The sequence below is a fragment of the Toxotes jaculatrix genome, chromosome 11, assembly GCF_017976425.1.
Source record: "Toxotes jaculatrix isolate fToxJac2 chromosome 11, fToxJac2.pri, whole genome shotgun sequence".
Lineage (NCBI taxonomy): Eukaryota > Metazoa > Chordata > Actinopteri > Toxotidae > Toxotes > Toxotes jaculatrix.
The window spans coordinates 23315877-23340364 of NC_054404.1; the positions used below are offsets into that span (position 1 = coordinate 23315877).

Genomic DNA, 24488 nt, shown 5'->3' on the forward strand with positions numbered 1-24488 from the left:
TGCTGTACAATACTTCCATACTGTAATCTAAAGGTTTGTTCTGTGTGTTGTTGACTGGACCTTCAGGCACTCAGATAAATGACTTGACAGCTCTGAGCTGAGGAGGCGTCTTGCCAGGTTGAGGTATAAATCAAAGATGAAAGCAGTTTATGTTTCATATGTTAACAAGTCTAAATTTAAAGCCACCTGGAGCTGAAATGCTCAAGTGCTTGAAGGAACAAGTTGATGGCAAATCTAAACTGTATCGCTGTTTGATTTTGGAAATGTGCTCCAGACTGTGTAAAGTAGGCAGCAGAATACTATATGTCATATCCAATAAAAGTTTAAATGTGTGAGAATGTTTGTTGAGGAGGTTGGAGGAATGAACAGTCAGTCAACAACAAAGTCATTTTGGTATCTCAGCACTGAGGGAGTCTGTGTGAGTGAATGTTTTCCAGCTCTCTGCTGTTCTCCATCAGTGCTGCAGCCAGGGTGCAGAGGAAGAGGGAGCTATGCAGCTTCCTTATGGCACCAGCTGAGGCTTTATCTGTAACTGTGCTGTCATGTCAGAATCAACATGAGACTATTTCAAATGATCATTCTCTCTATACTTTAAAGTGGAATGGGAGTACACAGGTTAGGATGGTTTACTGATCTCATGGTTGATGCTAAATATCTTTGGACTGGAAGGACTTGACAGAAGCCACAGAGGCCAGATATACAGTATATATATATATATATTTTTTTTTTTTAACTGTCTGTGGTCACACCGTTCCTGCCCTCTCCTTGGTCAAAGAAAAAAAAGACACATATATGACTGGTTTATAAAGGTAGAGACATGACAAAACAAAAGGACCACGCATGCTACCATTTTTAGACACTATAGGCTTATATGTCGCCTCCTGAGAAAATCAGGGAATTCACACAACCACGTCTTAAAGCTACTGTTCAGTTTAGTAACACTGAGTTTTTCTCTTTTTTTAGTGGAAACTAGCAAACACACACACACACACACACACACGCATTCAAACGTGCTTGGTCAGACAGAAATAAAGAATGGTTGTAGCTACATGTGAGGGTGATTTCCATCCAGAGAGGGCTGGGGCTGGAAATACAAACAGTGGCAGGGGAAGCTGCTGAGAGTGCCCCTCTGTGACCCCCGCACACGCTGTCCTCAGCCAGCATTCAACTCTGCCTGCATTCAAGTGCTGCCCTATGTGTTAACTCTGAGTATCTCCTTCACCTGAAGTCGCTGCTGTTTACAGCTGAAATCATCAGTCAGTTCTTTGATTGGTCAGTTGACAGAAAATGAACGAGCAACGACACTGATAATGAATTGATGGTGTAAGTCCTTTTCCAAGCAAAGTTTCTGCTTTGAAATTCACAGGACTTGCTTTGTGAATGTGGATCATCGGCTTGGTCAAACAAAACAACATTTGTACAGACATAACTCTGGGAAATCGTTATGACTGGATGGACATTTTACTGATTGCTAATTAATCAGTAATGAAAAGTTACAACCTTTCTGCAGCGATTTGATTTTGCAGTCTATGCCACAGTGGGGTCAACATGCAGCTGCTCACAGCCTGTTTCTTCACAGCTTTAATGTGGATCACACTTCTCGTGCTCATCTCATCGCATCTAATAAACCTAACACTGCACCTCCACACCACAGTGTATCCTGTGTGTACTTGGAGGGAGGTTAGAGACATTGAGAAAGAAAGAGCAAGCGCACCATTTGACTCATTATTGTGCGATCCTTTAAATGAATAAGGCCAGAGAGACAGCTCTGACGCACTGTAGCTGATGGCTGTGGTGCTGGTTAAACAGCAGTGAAGCCAAGCTCAGGACTGACACCTGCTGTGCACGGAACGTGTTGAAATTTCAGACCAAAGTTTCTAGCTTTTATGTGAGAATTTACATATGCCGTATTGTTAGCTGTGGCACACATGACAAGGTATCTTGAATCAGGAACGAATCCGGCGAACCTCCCAGAAGCTCCCAGACGCTCTGTGTTCAGTCAGTCTGTACGAGGTCTTAAAAGTATCTCCAGAAAGGATTAGTTGCTTCAGGCTTCAGGCTTCAGGCTAGCAAAGCTCCTGATGTGTTTTTGAGTCTCATGCCAGTGCTGGCTTGATTTCCAGGTTTTACATGTTATGGCTTAACGGCTCTGGGATCTTTGTTCTCATGGTTTCACTAAAAACCACATGATTGGGGTTAGGGATCAATCGTGGTCATGGTTAAAAGAAACCAATGCTGACTGGTGGTAGGAAAATGGGAAGCCACATTTCATTGAGCCATCCATCCAGCCTGACCTCCCCCCTCTGAAGACTTTGTCACTGGAATAATATCACCTGACTTCTTCCTTTGCTTTGCTTTCGTAATTCTTAGGGCTGATAGAGGACTTTGTCAGCTGAGTGTAAACATAGAACATATTGGAGCATTTAGAGTCTTATGTTGCTTCTATATTTTTTGCTGTTATCTGTCTCCTAACAGTGACTTTCCAGTCCTGTCTTGGCTCTCAGCCCCCAAGCCCACTGGTTCCTTCTGAAGACTTAAATCTTTAATAATTTATTAAAACGGCTGACTACTGTAGTTTTAATAAGATGTTACTCAGGATGAAACTGTGCATTTAGTGGGGGACTTTTTCCAACAGTGAATGAATCCACATTTGATGCTCTACTGAGTATTTGGCACAGAGGAATGAGATGGATCAGGCTTTGGATACATGCACAGTACTTGCAAGCAGGACACATTTGTTGATGGTTTTGGTTTGAACATGTTATTTGAGGACAAGAAGAAAAATATCAAATATCTCTGGGCTTATACTTTGAGCTGTTGCAGGGAGTATTTTTCACTTTCGATGGAGCTGTTCAAACAGTTTCCAGCTGCTTCCAGTCTTTGAGCTAAGACACATTCTGTTTTCTCCTCTGAGTCACAGTGTCCCTCTAAAAACTTTTATTTTACTCTGTGTTCATGTGAAATGATTATCATGTGACTGTACACTGAACTGCATCCTTTTTCTCTCTTGTCTCTTTGTGTTCCAGGTCACACAGGTCGATTTATCAGAGCAGTGTTCTGCACCAGTCTACTGTTCCTACTGGCTCACATCTGCTTCCAGACGGTTCTATACACGCATCCTCCTCTCAGCCTCGCCTTAGGTGATAACTGTTCACAATGGGACACCATAACCAGACATATAGGAGTATCCAGGTATGTAACGAGTGTTTGATCAAGTGTAGCACCAGTCATTCGACTGCTGTCATTGATGGATGTAGCAGGGATTTGGTGGTAAAGGGTGTTTGACCTCCCTTGACCTTTCCACATATGGATGTGTGTATTTCCTAGGCTTCCCTTGGACGATGCCTGGAGTGTGTTACGCCTTCTGTGTCCAGATCTGGGCGTGTGTGTGGTTTCCTTGGTAACAGTTGTCCTCTGCAGCAAATTGGTCAGAAACAGAGAAATGGTAGCTGCTGCCAACATTACATCGGTGAGTCAGTGTGTATCTGTGTGTGTGTGAGAGAGAGAGAGTGAATGATTGAAGGGGTCACTGTCATTTGGATAAAATTAAAGTGATGGTAAATGGTGCTGTTTTATGAAGCTAGTGAACAGGATAATCCGGTTTATGATCAGTTCAGCCTCATTGTCCTAAGGTTTTTTATGAGCAGGTTTGCATTTACGGTGTGGGTTTTGTTGCCATAGTAACTAATTAAACAAGCATCCTGGGCAGCCCTAAATAACACTTTCTTCGAGCTCTAAGGCAGTTTCCTCATCTTTTATGTATAGCTGTATGTCAGATTAATTACTGCCAGATCTGGATTTACTGGATTTTTTTTTGATACATGGCTCAGCAGCAGGAACATAGCTGTGCTTTGACGTTTGGTTATTCCTCGCAATTTCACTTTTTTTTTTCCCAAGCAGCCTCTCAGGCCTCGTTAACAGCCACCAACTCTGTCTCCTAGAAATTCCTATACTACTAAACATGAACAAGCGCTGGCTGGCTCAGACATGTCAGCAGAGGCACCATGGGGCAGTTAGGGTAGATAGCACCTCACGACTGTCACACCAGAGATTGCGTTTGCATCCAGAGTCCTGTCTGTGCTTTAGCCAACAAAAACACTTTGGTTAAGTTTTGTGAAAGATGGTTTTAGTTAAATGTTAATAAACAGGCTGTGTCTGAAGTCACTGTGAATGTTCCCTTTATTAAACCAGACCAGGAGCTTTAATTAACCTTGGCCAAGAGATGTGAGAGACTAAAACAGAACCATAAAAAGGTATCTGGTCACCGTTTCCTTCAAAATGTATTTTGCTATTGCAAATCACTTGTATTTAAATGTCATTTCTAGGAGACAGGGTTGTGGACACTGTGTTGTCCATTGTGGGTGCATACAATTCAACTGCTGTTGTTCTGTCCTTTCTTTTGTCTGAGTGACTGAATTTTCTTCAGTGACTTAACAGCAAGTACACCTGTGTAAAATGTATGAGCCTTGGCCAAAAGGCCACACTGTTTGAAACGCTTATTAATAAATTTGTTACATGACTTTTTTTTGTACCAAACCTTCAGTGTAGAATAATGAAACTGGAAGATGTTTCATTAACCCTTGACTTAATTAAAATCCCTGCATTTAAAACATGATGTTATAATGTACAATTCATTTACAGTTAGCACAACTAAAATTCTGGCCATAATATTTTAATGTTCCTTCCTTACATAGGGAAGGAAAATTCTCAAAAATGGAAAAATTCAAGTAATGCACCAATAACTTCAAGCTGTGTTTGAACAAATGTATCTGGTTACGTCCATCTTCTCTAAACTTGGTATTGTCATTGTCAGCTGGTAATATAATTTGCCATGTGTGTTGCATCATGTGTTTGCCACTATGTTTTGAATACTAGTAAACTATGAGCCACTACAGGTATATGTAGCCTGATGCTGCGTGTGAAGGATGAACAACTGATGGACAACTGACAACTGACCTGAGGACAGCAGAGACAGAAGCTAGCAGAGATAGCAGCAGTGTGCCTACAAAAGCCATACACACATATGCTGTATATATATGCTGTCCATCTAACTGACGTCTCTGACGTGCTCCCTATAGGAAACAGTGTTCACATGTTATTGCTCTAATTGTTACCATCCCTCCTTCATGTTATTTTTGGAACTGTAATTCATCTCCATACTCCACTGTCTGTCTGATGTGTGTGTGTGTGTGTTTCCTCCTCTTTCTCTCTTTTTACCTTCTCACTTTCATTCTTTTCTGTCTCCAGGGCAACCACCCAAACAAACAGTGCAGAAATGTAGGCCAGAAGAGGAGAAGGCAGTTAAATCTGAGTTAAAAGACATATTCCAGTACAAGTTCTGAGAGGATTTTATGTTGATATTATAAACAGTCAGATGTTAAAAACACATTTTCCTACGGTTTTTGTCCTTCTAGCTACAGAGTCTGTTTATGGATCAGTGTGTGCCACACTTCCAGGGAAAGAAATCTCTGGAACTTCTGGCTAGATTTCCATGATATTTGGTGGTTCATGATGAGGCATTGCAAAAACAACTTATTGAATTTTCGTTAAAATGAATCTGCACGTTAGGCAACCCCCTGACCTTTAGGCATTAACTGAAAATATTATGTGCATTGCAAAAGAATAAAAATACAGCAAATATAAACTTCAATGCAAAAGACCATGCCTCCTACTGGTCAAATTCTCCACTTGTACAAATACGTTTAAGTTGCAGTGAAATGTTGAAGCACCACCTTCAGGATGAAACGGTCTTATGGTGAGCCTAGTGGAGAATTTAGCCCCAACAGCCAAATATCTTTCTCAGGAGCTGGTGGAGAACAAAAAACAGAGCTAAAAATAAAAATATTGTACTTACATTCATCAGGTTAACACAAACACAACTACAAAAGAATACTAATGTTGCTCTGTGTCTGCTGGAAATAGGAAACAACAGGTTCATCAGAACAACTGATCAATTGATGCTGATTTAAAGTGACTAGCCAGCATGTGACCATAACAACAACAAACCGGAGCACTGTGTTAGCTGATTTTTGGCCACCAGTAATTGTGTAGCTCTGGTTTGGTCTCCACCAAATCCACCAACAGAAAAGTATATTGATCTTTAGTTGATGAGAGCTTCTTTATATTCACCGGAGCTTTTATACTGAAAATAGCTGCTTGTAAACTTTTCAGTAGTGAATATTCCTAAACACCATGATGTGGAACAGGGATAATCAGTTCTTCTGTCTCTTGAATGATTTGGCTGGAGCGAATTCCAGCAGGCACTGGGCGTGTGGTGGGTTACACTCTGGACAGGTTGCCAGTGTATCACCTCTGAGGGACTGAATACTTTTACACGTAGTGGGAAAGTCACAGTTTGTAGGAGGAGGGTGAGTTAGTATGATATTCCTGTCTCTGTAATTAGTAACATTAGATCTTTGCCACCTGTTCCCACATATCACGACTGACTGTTTTCCTGGTACTACTCAATACTGTGTGTTCACAGAGATGTTAGACTGTATGTATTTGTACCTACAGTTCATCGTAATGGTACGATTAGGAGGAGCAGGTTCTGTTTTTATATTGTATCTGTAATATTCTAAACATATAGAAACAAAAAAATAGTACAATCTGTGTTTGTGTTCAGTGCACTGTTACACCCCGTGGGCAGCTGCTCTGTCCCATAAAGTAGACATACACTGCAGTATAAGCTGTGTGTGAAGGAGCAGGGGCCCTATAAAACTTTCCATATACTTAAACACAGACTCATACACAGTAAACATTTACATATGCAATAAAGAAGAATCCTGAGTTTTATTACCACTCAGTTTTTATTGTGAATGTTGTAAACATGCAACAGGAACAGGATGCAGGTATCCTGAAATAAGGAAGTAGACATTTGACATTTGTATCTGTAACCAAAAGCCTATCAGCTCTGTCAGGTGACCCAGGTAAACACAGCATGTATGTGCACAGACCACAGCACACACTATGATAAGCAAGTTATTAATTCATAGAAAAAGACATACCCAAATATAATTTAGTCATGTGGCACATGAAGTTGTACATTTGAGTAAAAAGACTTGTGTGAGAGTCTGTGAAGTTAACTGGGTCCCAGTACTTTGATCTGGATAGCTACTGATGGACCACGTCAAATACTTAATATTTTTTTTCATGCAGCCAAAGTTTTTGGGAACAAGTGGAGTGTTTAGTTTCCAAGAATCTGGGTGTATACACTGTCAGGACATTCCTTTGTTTCTAAAGGTTTACACAAAAGTCACATGTTAAAGAGCTGTGTGGCTGTGTGTAAAGTAAACTGAATATGAACTCTAGAGAAAACTCTCTAATTGCAAGACTGTTACTCCACTTGTTAGTGGAGTGCTGTGGTCCAGCTGACCAAATGACCTTCCATTGACCCTGAATCAATACAGGATCAATACACAGCTATGTGAGCTGATAAGGAAAACATTTGTCTGTTTGCACTATTAAAGGCTGCAAATCATTTTTGAAGACCTACACAGTTGTCATTTAATGTGTGACTAAACTGTCATTTAGTAACCATAACTTTCTTTTTGGACTCTTTCCCACTTCAGCTAGAAGATGATCCAACACATAAAACCTCGGATGATGTGGAGGAGGAGGAAGAGGAGGAGGAGGAGGAGGAGGAGGAAGAGGCCTCAGGAGATGAGGGTGACGAAGAGAGGTCATTACCCGGTGACCCCGATGAGGAGGTTTCCACAGCAACCAGAGCCAAGCAGCTGGCTGAGCGTCTGAAGGCCACAGCTCGGAAAGTTCTGCGTGACCTGGGGAGAATCGTAGCCATCGGCCTGCTGGCTTTGGCAGGTAGGATCCGTGTTTCAACCCAACCTTCTCAGGCCGTTTACCCACTGATTCCTGTCCACTGTTGTATGCATTGTTCCTGACAACCAGTCAGAAGTGAGGAAGATCCGTCGTCCGCCTGTGGCCGGCCTGTCAGGGGAAGTCACTGACAACTGTTGCCTGTGCTCTCAGACTGGCGGCTGATGTGTGTTTGATTTCCATTAACAGAGCAGCGTGGTGCATTTCAAAATACTTGTTTGCTGATGCTGTGTCACCTCTGAGTAGTTTGAGTTCAGGCATCTGACAATATTTAGAACGGCACCATCATTTCCAGTAGACCTGCACTATATAACCATGACAGAAGTTTCATTTGAGAGGTTATATAACAGTTTTTTAATGTTCACGTTGTCAAAAAAACTATGAAACATGCCATAAAAGGGCAGGTGGGAAGGGTTTGTGTGTAGAAGTGCGTAATTTGTGTGTGAATTATTCATTTAAGAAAACAAACTCATAGATTTGTAATAATACTCAAGTAAAAAAGAAAGGTTACTGGTACCTGTACCATAATATGTGACATGATATATTCAGTATTATGTCCATTCCCTCAGTACAACAACAGTCATGTCACACTCACTCACTGCTCTCTCTTCTGTTCTCACACACTGGTTAAATCCCATCAAGTCCACTTTCCCATGCCCTCTTGACGTTCAGCTATTGTCAGTGAAAACCAACACTTCCTGAAAGACACAGCATGTAAATAAGTCTGCTTAGGAGGTGTTAGAAGATATATTTTCCCTCTGCTTCCACTCTTTGTTCTAAGCTAAGCTGAACAGGCCACAGGACGCAGCATGGCTGAGGTGGATGCACAAACATGAGGTTGATGTCTATCTTTGCGTTTGCGACGATGCAAAATACGTTTGCTGTAAATGTGCAAAAAGTGCATGACATGGATTACACTTGTTTGACAGCATTTAAAGTGCTTGTTTACAGAGTGTCTCTCTGTGCACATTGAATGTGTGTCTCTGACCTCTCCTCCTCCTTCCTCCCAGGCATCACACTGCCTTCCGCCTTCTCAGCGTTCTACTTCCTGCTTTTCATCGGCGTGAGCACGTGGTGGGCGTACCACCTTCCCATTAGTCATCTGGGTTTCAATGCGCTGTGTGTGATGGTGGGCTGCTTCACTGCTGGCCACATGGTTTGTCTGTACCTGTACCAGAGTCTTCTGGCCCAGGCCCTGTTCCCCCCACACAGCCTGTGGGCCAGGTAAGACTGTAGCACACTGAAATCTGTCATTTCAAATGATTTCACTGATGTTTCACCCCCAGGACACTGTCATTCTAATGTGAGAAGACTGCTAATATACACCAGATAGGGTCTCGTTTATGCAGAATTTTCATTTGTTTGCATATAACAATGTGTTTCCATGAAGAAACAAAAGAAAATAAACTTCACTGTTACTAGAAATTCAATGTCAAACACTGGGGGCTCTATTTTCCTGAAACAGGACACAGACACAAACCCAGGTCTCAGCTCCTGGCACAGTTACACGAGGGTGTGACCCACACGTTGTTGTAATTTTGGTGACCATAGGCGTTGGTGCAAACCAAGCACAGCGGCATGGATGGGAGGCATGAAAACATTAACTGTTAAGAGGAATATAGAAGCAGCAGGTGGAGTCAGGGTGGGTGTCAGTAAGGACCAATCATGTGAGCTCCTCTAATCCCCTTTAAAAGCAGCAACAGGTGAGATGTGGGCAGAGAGAAAGTTTATCTCTGTGAAGATCCAGAAGTTCCACAACATACATACATACACAGTACATATCCAGGAGACTGGTGTTTGAATCCTGTTGTATTTATATTTATTTTTTTAAATTTTTATTTCCTGTCTTGAAAGCATTGGTGCCATGGCCTTTGTTGCTCTTTATACTGTCTCACCTGGAAGAAAATATAAATGTTTTTAGACCACATTTAGCCTGGGGTAGTGATGCACTTCAGCCTCCTGTGGCTGAAACGAGTATTACAAAAATAAACACTTCCTGACCCAAAAAAAAACAAAAACAAAACAGATCAATTCCACAGATAAATGAAGCATTGTCTTCAGTTTGAGTCTTCAGTTTGTCAGACACAGTTGGCTCAACTGTTACTGTTATTTTTTTCAAACGTGATTAGTTGACTCTAACTGTTACTGATGGAAATAAACTTTCACCACCATCAGAATATCTTCATTACTCAGACTTACACAGTGTTATTTAACTGTGAAACCAATCAGTCTGTTTGAGAGTGATACTGAGTTTTCAGCTTTGATACCGGAGCTGTTTGTAAATCTACGTATTGTGCCTTTAGATTTCTTAAATTGTATAATGCTGCTTCTGTGTTGCCACAGACTGGGCTAGCTAACGAATTCACCTTCATTCTGCAAAATGAAACCTGATTAAAGTGATTGTCTTTTATTATGAAATCCAGTAATGCAGTAATCCTCTCACAGCGTGGGAGCCAGAGTCTTCTGGATTTTCACCCTTGTCTTATTGCTCAGGGTCTAATAATCACCTGAAAACCTGTGACAGAAATATGCATCCAAAGCTGAAGGGGATCATCTGAGACTGCATATGCACAGGGCTCAGATTTTTATGCTAAGCTGCTGCATGCCACAGGTCAAATAATACCCACCCCCCCACCCCTCGCTTAACGGCATGTTCTTTTTCTCTGGGACCATATTACTTTCTGTCTTCACAGTGTAGCCGGTCAAAGCTCATGTTCCTCACGCTCAGGAACCCTTCAGTATCTATTAATAGTGCACTCGCAATGTGTGGAACCTCTGTAGAAATGGACAGAAAAGAAACAGTAGAAGGAGCGTGAGAGGTTTGCATGAGCTTAGAGACTCAGAGAAGAAATCAGAAAGCGAGACAAGTGTGAGTTAGAGCAGAGGAATGTGAGAGAGCAGAGGCCGGAGTGTGATTTCTGGACTGGAATGTGTGGAATGGCTGGCTAGCAGCTAAGAGCTAACAGCTGATGCTTCATCACCTCACCTCACCTTGTCAGCTAAACCGTAAAAAGATGAACGAGTAGCGCAGCATTCCTCTGCGACGCGTGATCCCTCCCCGTCTCCGTTTCTCTCCCATCCATCATCCCAAGGGTTACTGCCAGGTCTCTGTGTCACTATCACTTACCCAGCTGTTCATCAATCAGACAAGTCTGACCTTTACGTAAGAAGGATACCCGGCTGTCAGCACGCTGCGTTGGTGCGTGCGCGTGTCTGAGGATAACTCGACTTTCTCTTCGGTGTTGTCAGATTTGACTGACAGATTTGAAGCTTTAGACATTTTTGTCAAAAATGAATTATTCTGAATTGGACTCTCCTTGTCAGGTTCTGATGTTCTTGCGATCAGGCTGAAAAAGATCCTCCCACACCAAATGCTCCCATTTCTCGTGGGACCGATAACGGGGAGAGAGTCATCCTCAGACAATGTCAGACATCTTTTACACCTCATGTGACTTAAAGAAGCATCTCTGAATTCACCGCCCTGGAAGATCACACACACTCCTTCGCTTGGTGCAGGACTGTGCGCGACCACATGTTTGTGATGCAAACAGTTTTTAGTTGCTGTTACTTGACATGATGGTACTTAAAAGGATAGATGATCCAATCAGTAATCATAATACAATGACTTATTTGGTCATGACAGTCTTAAGCCTGATTATTAATAACCTGAGGTGGGTGAGCAACAGTGTGATCAATGACTGAAGCAGCTTAGAATATCAGGCAGAAATGGATTAAGTAGAGTAAGACTGGTGATGAGGATAAGAGCTAAAGGCACAGAGCTTGGCGGTCCATCAGAGCTCTCAGCAGGCCGCAGACAGTGGTGTATTTAGGCAGGTGAAGTCTTCCCACAGTGGTCAGACGGTGGTTGTTTGGGTTGGTCGCCAAGGGCAACTGCAGCATGTTTAGGGGTGAGCTGGAAGAGTCAGGCCCACATAGGACAGAGGCAGGTCTCTGCTGTGGATGGCTCAGTGCGGGGTCGCCTGGTTTCCTTTGGCCAGATGCATCTAGGGGTTGCAGGAGAAAAGACAGGCATGCATCTACATTATACAGAGGTGTTTCAGTTTTGTTTTTATTTTTATTACAATTCAATTCAAAATGACCATACATCTACAGCTCAGTCTATATATCCTGATAATATTAGTTGGGAGAGTGTGGAGGAAATAATCATTTTTAGGAGACATTGACTTCAGTGTATTCCATTACGCTGCTTAATGTAATATTTGTCACATCATGTGCCGTAGCCCATTAAGAACCATGAACTTATCCATTACCTCAGCTGACCTGTGCGTTCTGTATCTGAGCTTCACAGAGTCTCATGAGTGTCAGCTCTTTATTTCAAATCCATTTATAGATGTCCTTCTCATATATATTGTTGCTAATTTGTGCTGTCAAACGTGTCACTATCTTGTTACGGTGTTAACTACAGGCATTTTCAGACCTGGACTTGGACTCTGTGGTTTCTTATGAGGGAAATAAAAGTGTGAAGATGTGTCAAGATTATTGTGATATGAATTCTGTGGTTTTGAGGGGCACAGAGGGCACATTTGAGGTGGTACAGCTGTCATTAGCTGGTTTATATGTGAAGAAGATGAGAGAGGAGGAGCGCAGCAACTACAACACCTGACAAAGCTATAATATCACAGTGTCGATATGGATGTTCCTTCACATTTAAGATGTTTAAAGTCAGTTTTTTCTCTGAAACACTGATTTGTTGTTTCATCAGTCATTTGTGTTATAATAAGTTGTCATGTTAGAATGTAACTTGATGCACCATCCATATGTAAGAAAAGGTGAATCGAGGGCAACTGGGCTTTGCCGCTTTGAAGACGTTTCACCTCTCATCCATTCCAAGAAGCCGCTTGGATGAGAGGCGAAACGTCTTCAAGATCTACAACCGAGTCCAGTTGCCCTCGATTCAACTCTTCTTGGATAACCATGACCTGGATGACTGAGGATCTTGAGTCTTCGGTTTTTCTTGTTTCGCTTCGGTGAAAGTGTCACATATTTTAGGGGCTATGAAACTGATCCACGCAGATAAACTAACAGGTGTTCCAGACCTGGCTTTCAAAATGTCATATCCTTTCATTCACAGCGTAGTCGAATATCTAATTCCGCACTTAACTTTTTTAAAAACTATTTATCTGCCTCATCTTGATAAAATATGTACGACGACCTCAGTGAAAACTCCACTCGTCCATTTTAATTCTTAATGTTCTCCAGTGTTTTCTCTAATAACCTGAACTTGTGCACAATATTAATCAATCGCCTCCTGTTGTATTTGTTTTATGTCTTCATTTCCTGTCTAGGCTCTTTGGTTTGAAGGACATCATCATACCAGGAAACTGCTCCTTGCCCTATGACCTCAACCTCAATGCCAATCATGATTGGCCAGTTTATGTCAACCCGGGAATTCTCTTCCTCCTCTACATTACCATAGCAAGTGTTCTCAAGTCAGGATGTCACAGTACACCTAACCAGGTATCTGCGTCTTCTTCTTTATCAGTACTATCTTAAATGTGTTGCGTCCATAGAAACTGGTGCGTCGCTGTGTTTCATGCTGTGCACCTACATCAAAATAGTGCTTATTGTGAAATACAAGCTACAAATTACATTTATTATCACTGGATATCTGACGCCAGGCTCTGTGCTTTCTCTTTAATTTGGTCACTGGTAGAAAAAAGAGGTGCCAGCAGAATAAATAGCTATCATGACTCTGCAACCAGTAGAATCGTTTCCATAATGATTGTTGCATTCGGTTTTTTTTTTCACGTGTTTCATGTATTTGTGATCAGCAGGCTGAGGAGGAGCAGAAGCAGGAGAAAAGGGAGGAGGTGAAACAGGAGATGGTGGAGTTAAAGTCCTGGAATCAACAGAAGGAAAACTATGAAGATGACACAGAGGTAAATACTCACAGGCATTAGACTCAGTCTGTATGGACTTTCATAGTCTGGTGCACAAGGCTGTTTTTTTTTGTTTTTTTTTTAGCAATATAGAGATCTGCTCTTTAATGTTGATGGGGCATTGTGTCAATAGGGGTGGGGCTTGTAGCCTGGGACAGGGGCTGGGCCAAAGGCCTGATTCAGGAGCTGGTAATTGCTGCAGTTAGACCAAAACCTGCCTGGCAAAATTTACTTGCATAGTGCGGCCAAAAAGAAAGGGGCCAGGAAACAGTGGGGGGGTTGGGTTGTAAACATCAAAGTATTAACAGAGTATTTAATTAAACAGCATTTTATTAAACATTTTACTGTGACAGCGACAGCATCTTTGAACTCTGACATATGAAAGATGCAGATCAATTTGCGAATGGAAGCAAGTGTCTCTCACCCTGTTCCACATAGACATGAATGGGAAGCAAATTTTTTGTCTCACTGCACCATCAGGCATGGTTATACTCTGGCACAGGGACGGGGGCGCCTGGTGGCAGGACGGGGGTCTGGCTTGTGGTTTATGTGGGGAGGTGAAGGCATGATGGCATTACATTTTTTTCAGGAACATGAATATTTGCTCTGGCCTCCGTGTATTTCCAGTGAAGCCCGAACAATGGACAGATTTAAAGTGCATTTCCTTTTTTGCTGAAACCTCACTTGTAGACAAAATCCACAATGCAGCAGCTAGGTGACATTTAGCCAGAAACAGATTTGGTTCTGAGACGTCAGTTCTCTGTGCAGCATCTGTGGCACATTCTCCACCACAACCAACCACTACTAACAACTCGCTTAACTTCGCCCGATTTGAATGAACCTCTGTACTGGGCACCAAACCACCACACAGACCGTGTGGAGTGAATTTCAAGGTCAGGAAAATAACGGCTGGAGCGCTGCTTGCGTTCATCGTTTGGGTGACCACAAAAATAAGATTGCAGACCCCAGACCTCCCATTCCCTGATAAAACTGTGTTCACATGAGTTTAATGTCTGTATCTTAAAATGTTTGTGTGTGTTTATGTGTGTGTGTGTGTCTGTGTGCTCTTGTGTTTTCAGCTCATGCTCCTGTCTGTAGGAACAGGAAGCAGCCGAGGAGGAACAGTGGCTGGAGAGAGTCACACAGATCTGGGTATCAAATGCTCAGTTTTTTTTCTAAGCAATCAGTAACACAAACAGTAACAAGTCCTTTTGTGACACAGAAGGTCAGAATGACTATGGTTAGCAGACATGATTGATTGATTTATACGTGTGATGTTGTGCATGCTGAGATGACGGCTGTTGTTGGCAGGTGTTAGCGGCGTCTCCAGTGGCAAACAGAGTGAAAGTCCGTTCTTCATGCTGGGGAGGGTGGTCATGCAGCAGAGCTATGTCTGTGCTCTCATAGCCATGATGGTAACTATACCATGATTTAAAACAACTGAATTTAAATGAGTGAGCTGTGATGGTTTTAATGGTTTGTGTTTATGTTGGTAGTTACTGTGAACCTACCGTAACAGCAGTCCAGGACAGCGTCACATCTTACAAATCTGAATTGTTCCTGCTCTTATCTGCTGTTTGTGTGTTATTCAGGTTTGGAGCATCACATACCACAGCTGGCTGACCTTTGTGCTGCTGCTGTGGGCGTGTCTCATCTGGATCCTGCGGGCCAGGTACAGTTCAGTACATTTTGACCCAGTTGTGTAGATTTCACAGCTTACGTTATGACTGATGTGCCGTGTTAGGGCTCAGAGCTGTATTCAGTTAGCCATGTCTTTTTTGCAGACGGCACGCAGCCACACTGTGCTCTCCGTTCATCCTGCTCTACGGCCTGGCTCTGTGCTGTCTGCAGTACGTCTGGGCCATGGAGCTTCAGCCTGAACTGCCCAAAACTGTAGGAACCATGAGCCTCAGACAGCTGGGACTGGACAGAGCCCAGTACCCCTGTCTAAGACTGGGCGCTATGGTAAGATATCAGCATAGATACCTGGTGATTTTACGATGATGAAATTTAGTAAGCTTCTTCTTATGATACTCTGTAAAAACACTTTCTTTCCTGTGTGTCTCTTTGTTTTTTTTATTATCTCTGTCGTCCTCTATAGCTGCTATTCACTTTAACTTTCTGGCTGTTGGTACGTCAGTCAGTGAAGGAAAACTTCAGCAGGAAGAAGAAAATGGCCACACCACTACAGGAAGTCACTACAGGAGGTCAGACGTCATTTATACACACACTCACTCAGACTTGTTTGAATCACTCACATTATTCAATAACCTAACCATATAAAAAAACATACAATTTTAAAGAGGTCTTGTTGATGAGATCACTCTGTTCTGCAGAGGATGACACATGGTTTGTTTATCCTTGTTTTGCAGTCCTCTCTTGCCATGTATTGTATCTTCCTGATGATTTGCTTCCTGAAATCTAACCCCTCTTCCTCTCCTCGGCAGAGGGGTCCGGTAATGAATCAGTCCTGAAGGTCCTGGGGGGCATGGTGATGAGCTGTTATGCCAAATACTGGATCTATGTGTGTGGAGGGATGTTCATCATGGTCTCCTTTGCTGGAAAACTCGTTGGATACAAGATCATCTACATGCTGCTGTTCCTGCTCTGCCTCTGTCTCTATCAGGTGGGAACAGGTCTCTGCATTCAGGGTCTCAGCCTTCGTTTTTAAAGGTTTTTTAAAAGTTTTTCTTTGTGTTACTTGCTTTGAGACCAAATTTAGGTTGTGAAAGCTCACACATCTCCCCAACTGGTAGAGCGATTTGCATGTATATATTTCAAATTAAAAGCTAATTCCAAAAACCTCTTGTAACGGTTAACATGCTCGTGTTTCCCAGGTGTACTACGCTCTATGGAGGCGTCTGTTGAAGCTTTTCTGGTGGCTTGTAGTGGCCTACACCATGCTGGTGCTGATCTCCATCTACACTTACCAGTTTGAAGACTTCCCTCGATACTGGAGAAACTTCACTGGTTTCACAGAAGAACAGTACGTTGTTTTACCAAAGCTCGACATTGTCTGGTGTCTTATTCCACCCTGCTGATATTTTTCTGTCTGTATTCCCCTCTCTTTCAGTTGTAGGCTGGTTCTTTTCTACTTTGAAGTGGTCATTTATTTAACGAAGGTTCACCCTTGTCGTCCTCAGGTTGGCAGCCATCGGTCTGGAGACGTTTGCTTTGTCTGAGCTCTTCACCAGTATTCTGATCCCAGGCTTCTTCCTGCTGGCCTGTATTCTGCAGCTGCACTACTTCCACAAACCCTTCATGAGAATCACTAACCTGGAGCATGTTACACCAATACACAAGTAATGCAGCCTGCACACTCCTACTACTCCTGTCGCATCAGAAAGTTGTTTTTTTTTCACATATCAAAAAAAGTGTATACCACTCTGCACCCCACTACAACTCATGAGCTAATCTTTAAGCTCCGTTGTTAGCTAGATGCCCCCATGTCATATTAAATGATGTCCAAGAATTTTTTTTATTTCACTGTGTATTTAAAGAAAATGGGTCCTCCGGTGGTGAAGATAAAGAAAAATGCAGAGATGTCAAAAGAAAAGTCACAGTGTCCGAGTCATTTAAAAAAAAAAAAGTTTTAAAAATGTGAAATATGTGATGGAAACACAAATGCCTACTGATGTTTTCATTAAAACATGTTTGAAGCATTTTTTTTTTATATTCCTGTAACTGGCATAAGCTGACAAAATCTAAGCACAGCTGAGTTCAGGATTTATACAAAAATGACCACTACATTACGATAATGTTTAGGAAATCGTTTTAGGTTCTCGAGAAAAGTTAGTCTCCCTAAACTGGTGCTGTGTTTTCCTTCTTATATTATAACATATTAACTAATGTGTTATACTGGAACTTGGTCGCCACATCTCTGCTGACAACCACAAGTGAATATTGGTATTTTAAGTACTCTGCTTTTTGTGGTGGTGTTTTCCATCATCGAGTAGAAGCTAGAAATTCAAAATTTAATTTTCCTTTTGTTAATGAGACAATCTGCCTCCAGGAAGAAGAGCAGTCAGAGGACTGAACAGGTTGTTACTGGTAATGTCGACTTCGAAGAGGAAGACCTGGTGACGAACACAGATGAGGAATCTGAAGATGAAGGTAGAACAAAAGACAAACAGTGGCCATTTATATTTATATTTATATTTATATTTATATTTATATTTATATTTATATTTATATTTATATTTATATTTATATTAGATATTTATAACAGGCAGCCTTTCAAATTGAACCCATCTACTTTCTATAATTTCACTGCAACTGACAAAGACCTACAACAACTGACTTTGTTCATCTGTCCCCTCTCTCTGTCTCCTCTTGTTAAGTGGAGTTGATGCCCAGTAAGTGGGGCCTGGTGATGGACAGGTTGCTGGTTCTCTCCAGAAGATTCTCTGACATTCTGACCAAAGTTCAGGTGTTTCTCTGGAGGCTCCTGGAGCTCCACATCCTCAAGATGGTGGCGTTCTTCTCTGTGTGGGTGGCGCTTGAAGAGGTAAAGTTGAATGACTTATTTAAGGCATCATTCATTCATCATTTGGATCTTGTGAAAATGAATGGGCCGCATGTCACACACTGTATGGGAGCACTTATGATCTAAACGTCATCCTCTTTCTTGTTGGTTAACAGCCGTCTGTGATGAACCTGGTCCTGGTGGTTTTGTGGTCTCTGGCGATGCCCTACAGTCGCTTCAGGCCCATGGCTTCCTGTCTGTCTACAGTGTGGGTGTGCGTCATCATCGTGTGCAAGATGCTGTACCAGCTCAGCGTTGTCAACCCTGTTGAGTACTCCAGGAACTGCAGCCTGGTAAGACACGTATGAACACACACACTGCAGGAAATGGATCTGTGACCTGGTTAGTTGGCCTTCCTGTCTGTTACAGTATCACACTGTCAAAATGTCAAAAATGGACTCTTTAACACATAAAAACCACTTTGCCTTCTTTATAAACTGTTGGTTAGTTGTGTCAGTAACACTGCAGGCTATTTAATAAACACATCATATATTGTTATGTAAAATCTTAGTGTCGTACAGTGGTAATTTCACTGTTGACCATAGCTATATTTAAAACATCTGCACCGGTCTGACTCAGACAGAGATTATCACAGACTGTAGTGCTGCTCACCGGGGGCTATGAATAGCCTGGTTGTTTCTCTGACTCCTTCACCAGAGCAGCATTGTTACTCACTGATGGGTTCAGAGATTTGGGCAGTGATTCAGGAGTTTGGTACCAGACATTTAGCTTATTCCTCCAACGTATGACCGGGGTCATGAACTCAGTGGAGGGGGAGTATCTGTGTCTCTGTCTCTCAAAGACAAAAACTTCATTAGAACAATTATTAGGAACTTTTGTGTGAGTTTGTATGAGGCCTTAGTTTCTCCTGCAGTGAAACTAATAGCTGCTGAACACACACACGCACTACGATAATCTTTTGATCTAACCTCACTGTGTCTGCAATTAAGGTTGTTTACAAGGCAGCTTGCTGAGTTTTTTTTCCAGGCTCATGCTGAAGCAGGTTTTACTCTCTCCAGATTTTCTTAGAGGAACATTTCTTCTAAAGATGGAAAGTTTAATGTGCCATCAGTAACAGATACTGAGAAAATTACACCACTCAAACATGAAGGAATAGTAGGAGACACTGACTGACTGATGATTCCCAGTTTGAATTTTACATTGTTGATGTTATCTGCTGTATATGTCTGAGTTTTGGCAGGAAAGTCAGCTCAGAACCAGATACAATCTTAGCCTGTGTTACACTCACTAAACCTGACTGCTTCTTCTCCCTCTCCCTTGTTTTTGTCCCATGAGCTGAGACAGCTGGCGTTATTGTAGAGTAACTTGACCCGACACAATAATAACATGCTCCAGTGGGACTTTGGGGTGCTAAGGCGTTGATAATCGCACCTTATGAATTTGTTTGTTTCCTCTTTTCCTCACAGCCTTTAACGAATAAAACCAACCTGTTACCAGAGGAGATGATGAACTCCTCTCTGTATAAGGAGCCAGTGGATCCAGCCAACTGGTTTGGCATCAGGAAAGATGCCACTGTGCTAGGATACAGCAAGGTATATTCATCATGATGCCTTTAAAATAACTGCATCAACTTTTGTTTAACAGTTGTCAGTTACAGATTTAAGTCGTCTTCGACTCCACCACTAAAACTTTTCTTTTCCTCAGTGTGTTGAATCTGCTGATCCTGTATCGTACTTTGGTTTTCAAACGTTTCTTGGCAGAACCACCTGATAGTGCTGATGCTGTTGGTGTTTGAGGCGACGGTGTATCGTCACCAGGCTCACCACTACCGTCAGCTCCAACGATCTCCGCCCACCATCCCCTCTCTCTTCCCTTCCGCCACCAGGAGGACTCTAGACAAAGGTCTCGTTCCCTGCTTCAAGTACCTGCTGAACTACACCTTCTACAAGTTTGGATTGGAGGTGGGGTAGAAACATCTCTTCATGGCTGAACCAGTGCTTTTTGGAGCAGGAAATAATCATTTTAGAAAATTAAAATGAACATTTTACTTTTAAGAAGAGAACTGTTAGATGATTTTTCAAAAGAAGACAAGACATTTATGAGTTTCTCTCTGTCTACCCTCTTTTTAAAAGATCTGTTTCCTGATGACGGTGAATGTGATTGGCCAGCGGATGAACTTCCTGGTGATCATCCATGGCTGTTGGCTGGTAGCCATCTTGGTGAAGCGGCGGCGGGCAGCGATCGCCAGGATCTGGCCCAAATATTGTCTCTTCCTGTCCATCTTCATGATCTACCAGTATCTCCTGTGTGTGGGCATACCACCTGCTCTCTGTATAGGTGAGTCCTGATATGATGTGTACATGGTGGACATACATATACCTACCTGCCTGTACATGTCTGTATTTCCTGTGTGTCTGTCGTCCTGCAGACTACCCATGGCGGTGGAACACTCCGGTGTTGATGAACTCAGCTCTCATTAAATGGATCTATCTGCCCGACTTCTACACTGTGCCTAACTCCAAAAACCTCATAGGTCAGTTTGTCTGTTTGTGCATCTGTGCCACTGTTCATTCATTCATTCATTCATTCATTCAATCAACTCAAAGTAGAAGTGGAGAGTATGACATGACTATAGGATGAGTAATTTAACCCATCCTATAATGCAGTAGTCAGTGTTCCAGGCCTGTGATGGTGGTGATGATGATGATGATGATGATGATGATGATGATGTTGATGGTGATGATGATGATGATGATGTGTTGCGTTGTCGTCCATAGCGGACTTCATGCTGCTGATGTGTGCGTCCCAGCAGTGGAAGGTGTTTGAGTGTGAGCACACGGAGGAGTGGATGGTTCTGGCCGGAGAGAACACGGACGACCCTGAACCGATGGAAGGTCAGCTGTTCAACCCTGCGCCCAACTTCATCAACTGCAGGTAAGTGCAGCACGTGACTGTCTGTTATACAGGCAGGCATACAGGCAGACAGACAGACAGACAGACAGACAGACAGACAGACAGACAGACAGACAGGCAGACAGACAGACAGACAGACAGACAGACAGACAGACAGACAGACAGACAGGCAGACAGACAGACAGACAGATAGCTGACCCTGCTGGCAACTTGGTTGAATTGTGATTATAAGAAACTCATCATGACGAGCAGCTAAATGGTCCATGTTTGGACATGAAGTATTTCTCTCCTCGTCCTCTTCCAGGAGTTACCTGGACATGGCTAAAGTGTTGGTGTTTCGTCACCTCTTCTGGTTTGTGCTGTCAGTGGTCTTCATCACTGGGGCCACCAGGATCTCTGTGTTTGGACTGGGCTACCTGCTGGCCTGCTTCTTTTTTCTGCTGTTTGGAACCCGGCTGTTGGTCAAACCCTCCAGGACCCGGCTCGTCCTGTGGGACTGTCTCATCATCTACAACGTGGCCGTCATTATATCGAAAAATATGTTATCGGTAAGTATAAAGCTCGTGAGTGAGCACCTTTGAGCTCCACCTGCTGATTTGATTCATGGGTGACGGAACTCTCAGGCTTAGGACGCTCTGAGATTATCGAATGACTTTGTTTTGGAGTTTCAAAATAAATCAGTAAACTTTGTAAACAGTGGCCTGACCTGGAAACGCTGAATGTGTGTGTTCCCCTGTGCGTTTGTGTTTCAGATCCTGGCGTGTGTGTTTGTGTTTGAGATGCAGAAGGGCTTCTGCTGGGTGATTCAGCTCTTCAGCCTGGTGTGCACAGTCAAAGGATATTATGACCGTAAGGGCTTTAATAACAACAGTGTCAGATGGATGTGTGTTTTGTTTTTTGTTTTTTTTTAAATAACAGAACGTGTCATTGCATGGTTTTGTTTCCTGGCAGCCAAAGCGGTGAGTGACAGGACCTGCAGCCTCCCCGTAGAGGAGGCCGGGATCATCTGGGACGGCATCTGTTTTCTCTGCCTGTTGCTGCAGAGGAGGGTCTTCCTCAGTTTCTACTTCCTGCACGTGACAGCAGAGCTGCAGGCTTCTGCCAAACAGGCATCAAGGTAATGCACAGTGTGCCAGTGAGGGCAGGACTAGGTTTGTAATGAAACTAGTAATGTAATATGTAGAACAGGTTCTGGCCCCTTTGATACATACAGACACTCTCAGTTTGTTAATTGAAATGAAGCTGCTGTGGACAGTAGCTCCCCAGTTTACTAGCTGATAAATGCAGTGACCACTGTTTCTTCCTTCCAGGGGGTTTGAGCTCTTCAGAGCCAGCATCGTGAAGAACATTAGGTTCCACCAACAAGCTGAGCAGAAGTCTCTGTCCCAGCTCAAGAGATCGTAAGTGCTCACAGTACAGTAAATGCAGCTGATCACGTCTCAGTATAGCATAGGCCAAAAATCTATATTAGCTCACAGCAAGTATCATGACCTGGCTCCTGAAGTTGAAATTAAATTACTATTCTTCTGTCTTGTCTACTAAACGTTCCTGTCCTCTCCTCTCCTCTCAGGATGCAGAGAATTCGCTCCAAGCAGCAGAAGTACAGAGACGGACACAAAACAAGTGAAGACTCCTCCGAGAGTCAGACTGCTGGTAGGGCTCACTGGTTTCACTGGTTAACTGGGAAAATATTCAGCAAACCCTTGGGGTCTGATCTGCGTTATTTGACGTGAGCAGTGACGTCCATCATTCGCCAGGTTTCATTTTCTGGGGTTGTAAAAGTGGTGATGTCAGTCCGCTGGTCTGTCCACAGGGTCTCACAGGGAATATTGTACTTTTTACAGCTGTAGTTTCTTTTTCTTTTCTGTGTCTGATCTGAAAACGTGAAAATACCCAAACCTGGAGATACAAATATTTCACATGACAGTAAAAGTAAAGCGTGCTGTTCTTCACATATAGAACCACTCCCTGTTACTCATACACTGCCCACAGTCATTATATCATCACCTTGTGAAGAATTTTACAGGCAGAATTCCATGAAATCCTCTGAGTACATTCATGTGTTCATAAAGAGGGACTCATTTAACTTTGATGACCCCGTGACCTGTATTTTAGCACCACCCTCAGGTTACATTTTAAATTACACTATTAGTAAGAGTAAAAGAAAAAGCTACCACTACATGTGTCCCCGTGCATCGTGTCCTCCAAACCAAACCTTCCCTCGTTTCCTCCCAGAGACCCAGACAGACAAGAAGAAATCCAGGAAGAAAAAGTGGTACCAGCCGTGGTTGGACCACGCTACAGGTATGAACACACACACACACACACACTCCATTATAGTGAGGCAGAGGTTGGTTGTAATGTGTGATCTTTTCCTGCTCACAGTGCTCCACTCAGGTGAGTACTACCTGTTTGAATCAGACAGTGAGGATGAAGAGGAGCTGCAGTCTGAAGAACAGAAGCCTCAGAAACAAACCGCCTGTCAGGTCAGACACACGAGTGATTCACATTATATTCTTTCTTCTTTATAGTATATCCATTACAATTTTTATAAGACTTTTATATTAATGTATTTGATTTCATCCATGTTAAGTTACAGTTGACTCATCATCTATATTATAGAGCTGCAGGACAATATATAATATCTGATTTTAACCTGATGACTCATTTCATATTATGCATATAGTTGCTGCTGTCTTATTCAAATATTTTGCCACAGTTACAGTTTCTGATTGTTTGTTTTTCCCTTCTCAGCTGGCGTACCAGGCGTGGGTCAGCAGTGTGAAAACAGCTCTCAGAGAACGCCAGAGACGCCAGCGACAGTTGAGGAGGATGGAGAAAAAAAAGAAGGAGGGAGAAGGAAAAGTGGAGTCGCAGCAGGAGGCTGTCTCCATGACGGATCCAGGTTAGATTATTCTCAACATCCGACAGCTTTTGACTGTCAGAGCAGATGCTGAGACACGGTCAGGTGGAGAGCATGTGAGCTTTCCTCTGGTCTCTCTTGTATCCTGTGAGACAGTGAGCTGTGAAATGATGCTGAAGGAAGAGGAGTGGTCTCTGCATTTGACACCTGAAGTAATTACTGAGCAGGAAATGAATGCAAGTCAGTGTAACCCTAACCCTCTGTTTTTGTGTTGTGTTGTTGTGTTGTTGTGTTGTGTAGGTTATAGAGAAAATGATGTGTTTGAGGACCCTGTCATTCAGGAGGAAGTGGAGGAGGAGGAGAAGGAGCAGGAGTCTGGTAGGTCCATGCTGTCTTTGCTTCCTCCACCTTTCACCATGACAGCATGCTGCTGCGTCTGCCCCATAGCGTGTTGTGTATGTGTTCCATCTATAGATTGAGTTTTATTAGA

At 42.8% G+C, this 24488-nt stretch overlaps 1 protein-coding gene across 10 annotated transcripts in view; it reads left to right on the forward strand.

The window, feature by feature from the left end:
* piezo1 (piezo-type mechanosensitive ion channel component 1) overlaps positions 1-24488 on the forward strand; it is a 55201-nt gene that overhangs the window by 21886 nt on the left and 8827 nt on the right. For 5 of the 10 annotated variants that reach the window (XM_041049087.1, XM_041049096.1, XM_041049090.1 and 2 more), the window contains exons 3-33: positions 3027-3192; positions 3328-3469; positions 7572-7821; positions 8847-9060; positions 13143-13314; positions 13629-13736; positions 14816-14888; positions 15048-15151; positions 15329-15408; positions 15521-15701; positions 15838-15943; positions 16184-16362; positions 16574-16722; positions 16880-17038; positions 17734-17849; positions 18077-18243; positions 18378-18554; positions 19689-19814; positions 19983-20183; positions 20355-20559; positions 20651-20755; positions 21000-21156; positions 21440-21683; positions 21888-21984; positions 22087-22252; positions 22446-22535; positions 22706-22788; positions 23371-23439; positions 23521-23621; positions 23890-24040; positions 24299-24376. In XM_041049087.1, coding sequence (XP_040905021.1) covers positions 3027-3192; positions 3328-3469; positions 7572-7821; positions 8847-9060; positions 13143-13314; positions 13629-13736; positions 14816-14888; positions 15048-15151; positions 15329-15408; positions 15521-15701; positions 15838-15943; positions 16184-16362; positions 16574-16722; positions 16880-17038; positions 17734-17849; positions 18077-18243; positions 18378-18554; positions 19689-19814; positions 19983-20183; positions 20355-20559; positions 20651-20755; positions 21000-21156; positions 21440-21683; positions 21888-21984; positions 22087-22252; positions 22446-22535; positions 22706-22788; positions 23371-23439; positions 23521-23621; positions 23890-24040; positions 24299-24376 — 4416 coding nt within the window. The remainder of the gene's footprint in view (positions 1-3026; positions 3193-3327; positions 3470-7571; positions 7822-8846; positions 9061-13142; positions 13315-13628; positions 13737-14815; positions 14889-15047; positions 15152-15328; positions 15409-15520; positions 15702-15837; positions 15944-16183; positions 16363-16573; positions 16723-16879; positions 17039-17733; positions 17850-18076; positions 18244-18377; positions 18555-19688; positions 19815-19982; positions 20184-20354; positions 20560-20650; positions 20756-20999; positions 21157-21439; positions 21684-21887; positions 21985-22086; positions 22253-22445; positions 22536-22705; positions 22789-23370; positions 23440-23520; positions 23622-23889; positions 24041-24298; positions 24377-24488) is intronic. The other 5 variants (XM_041049093.1, XM_041049094.1, XM_041049095.1 and 2 more) reach the window with 3 other exon arrangements.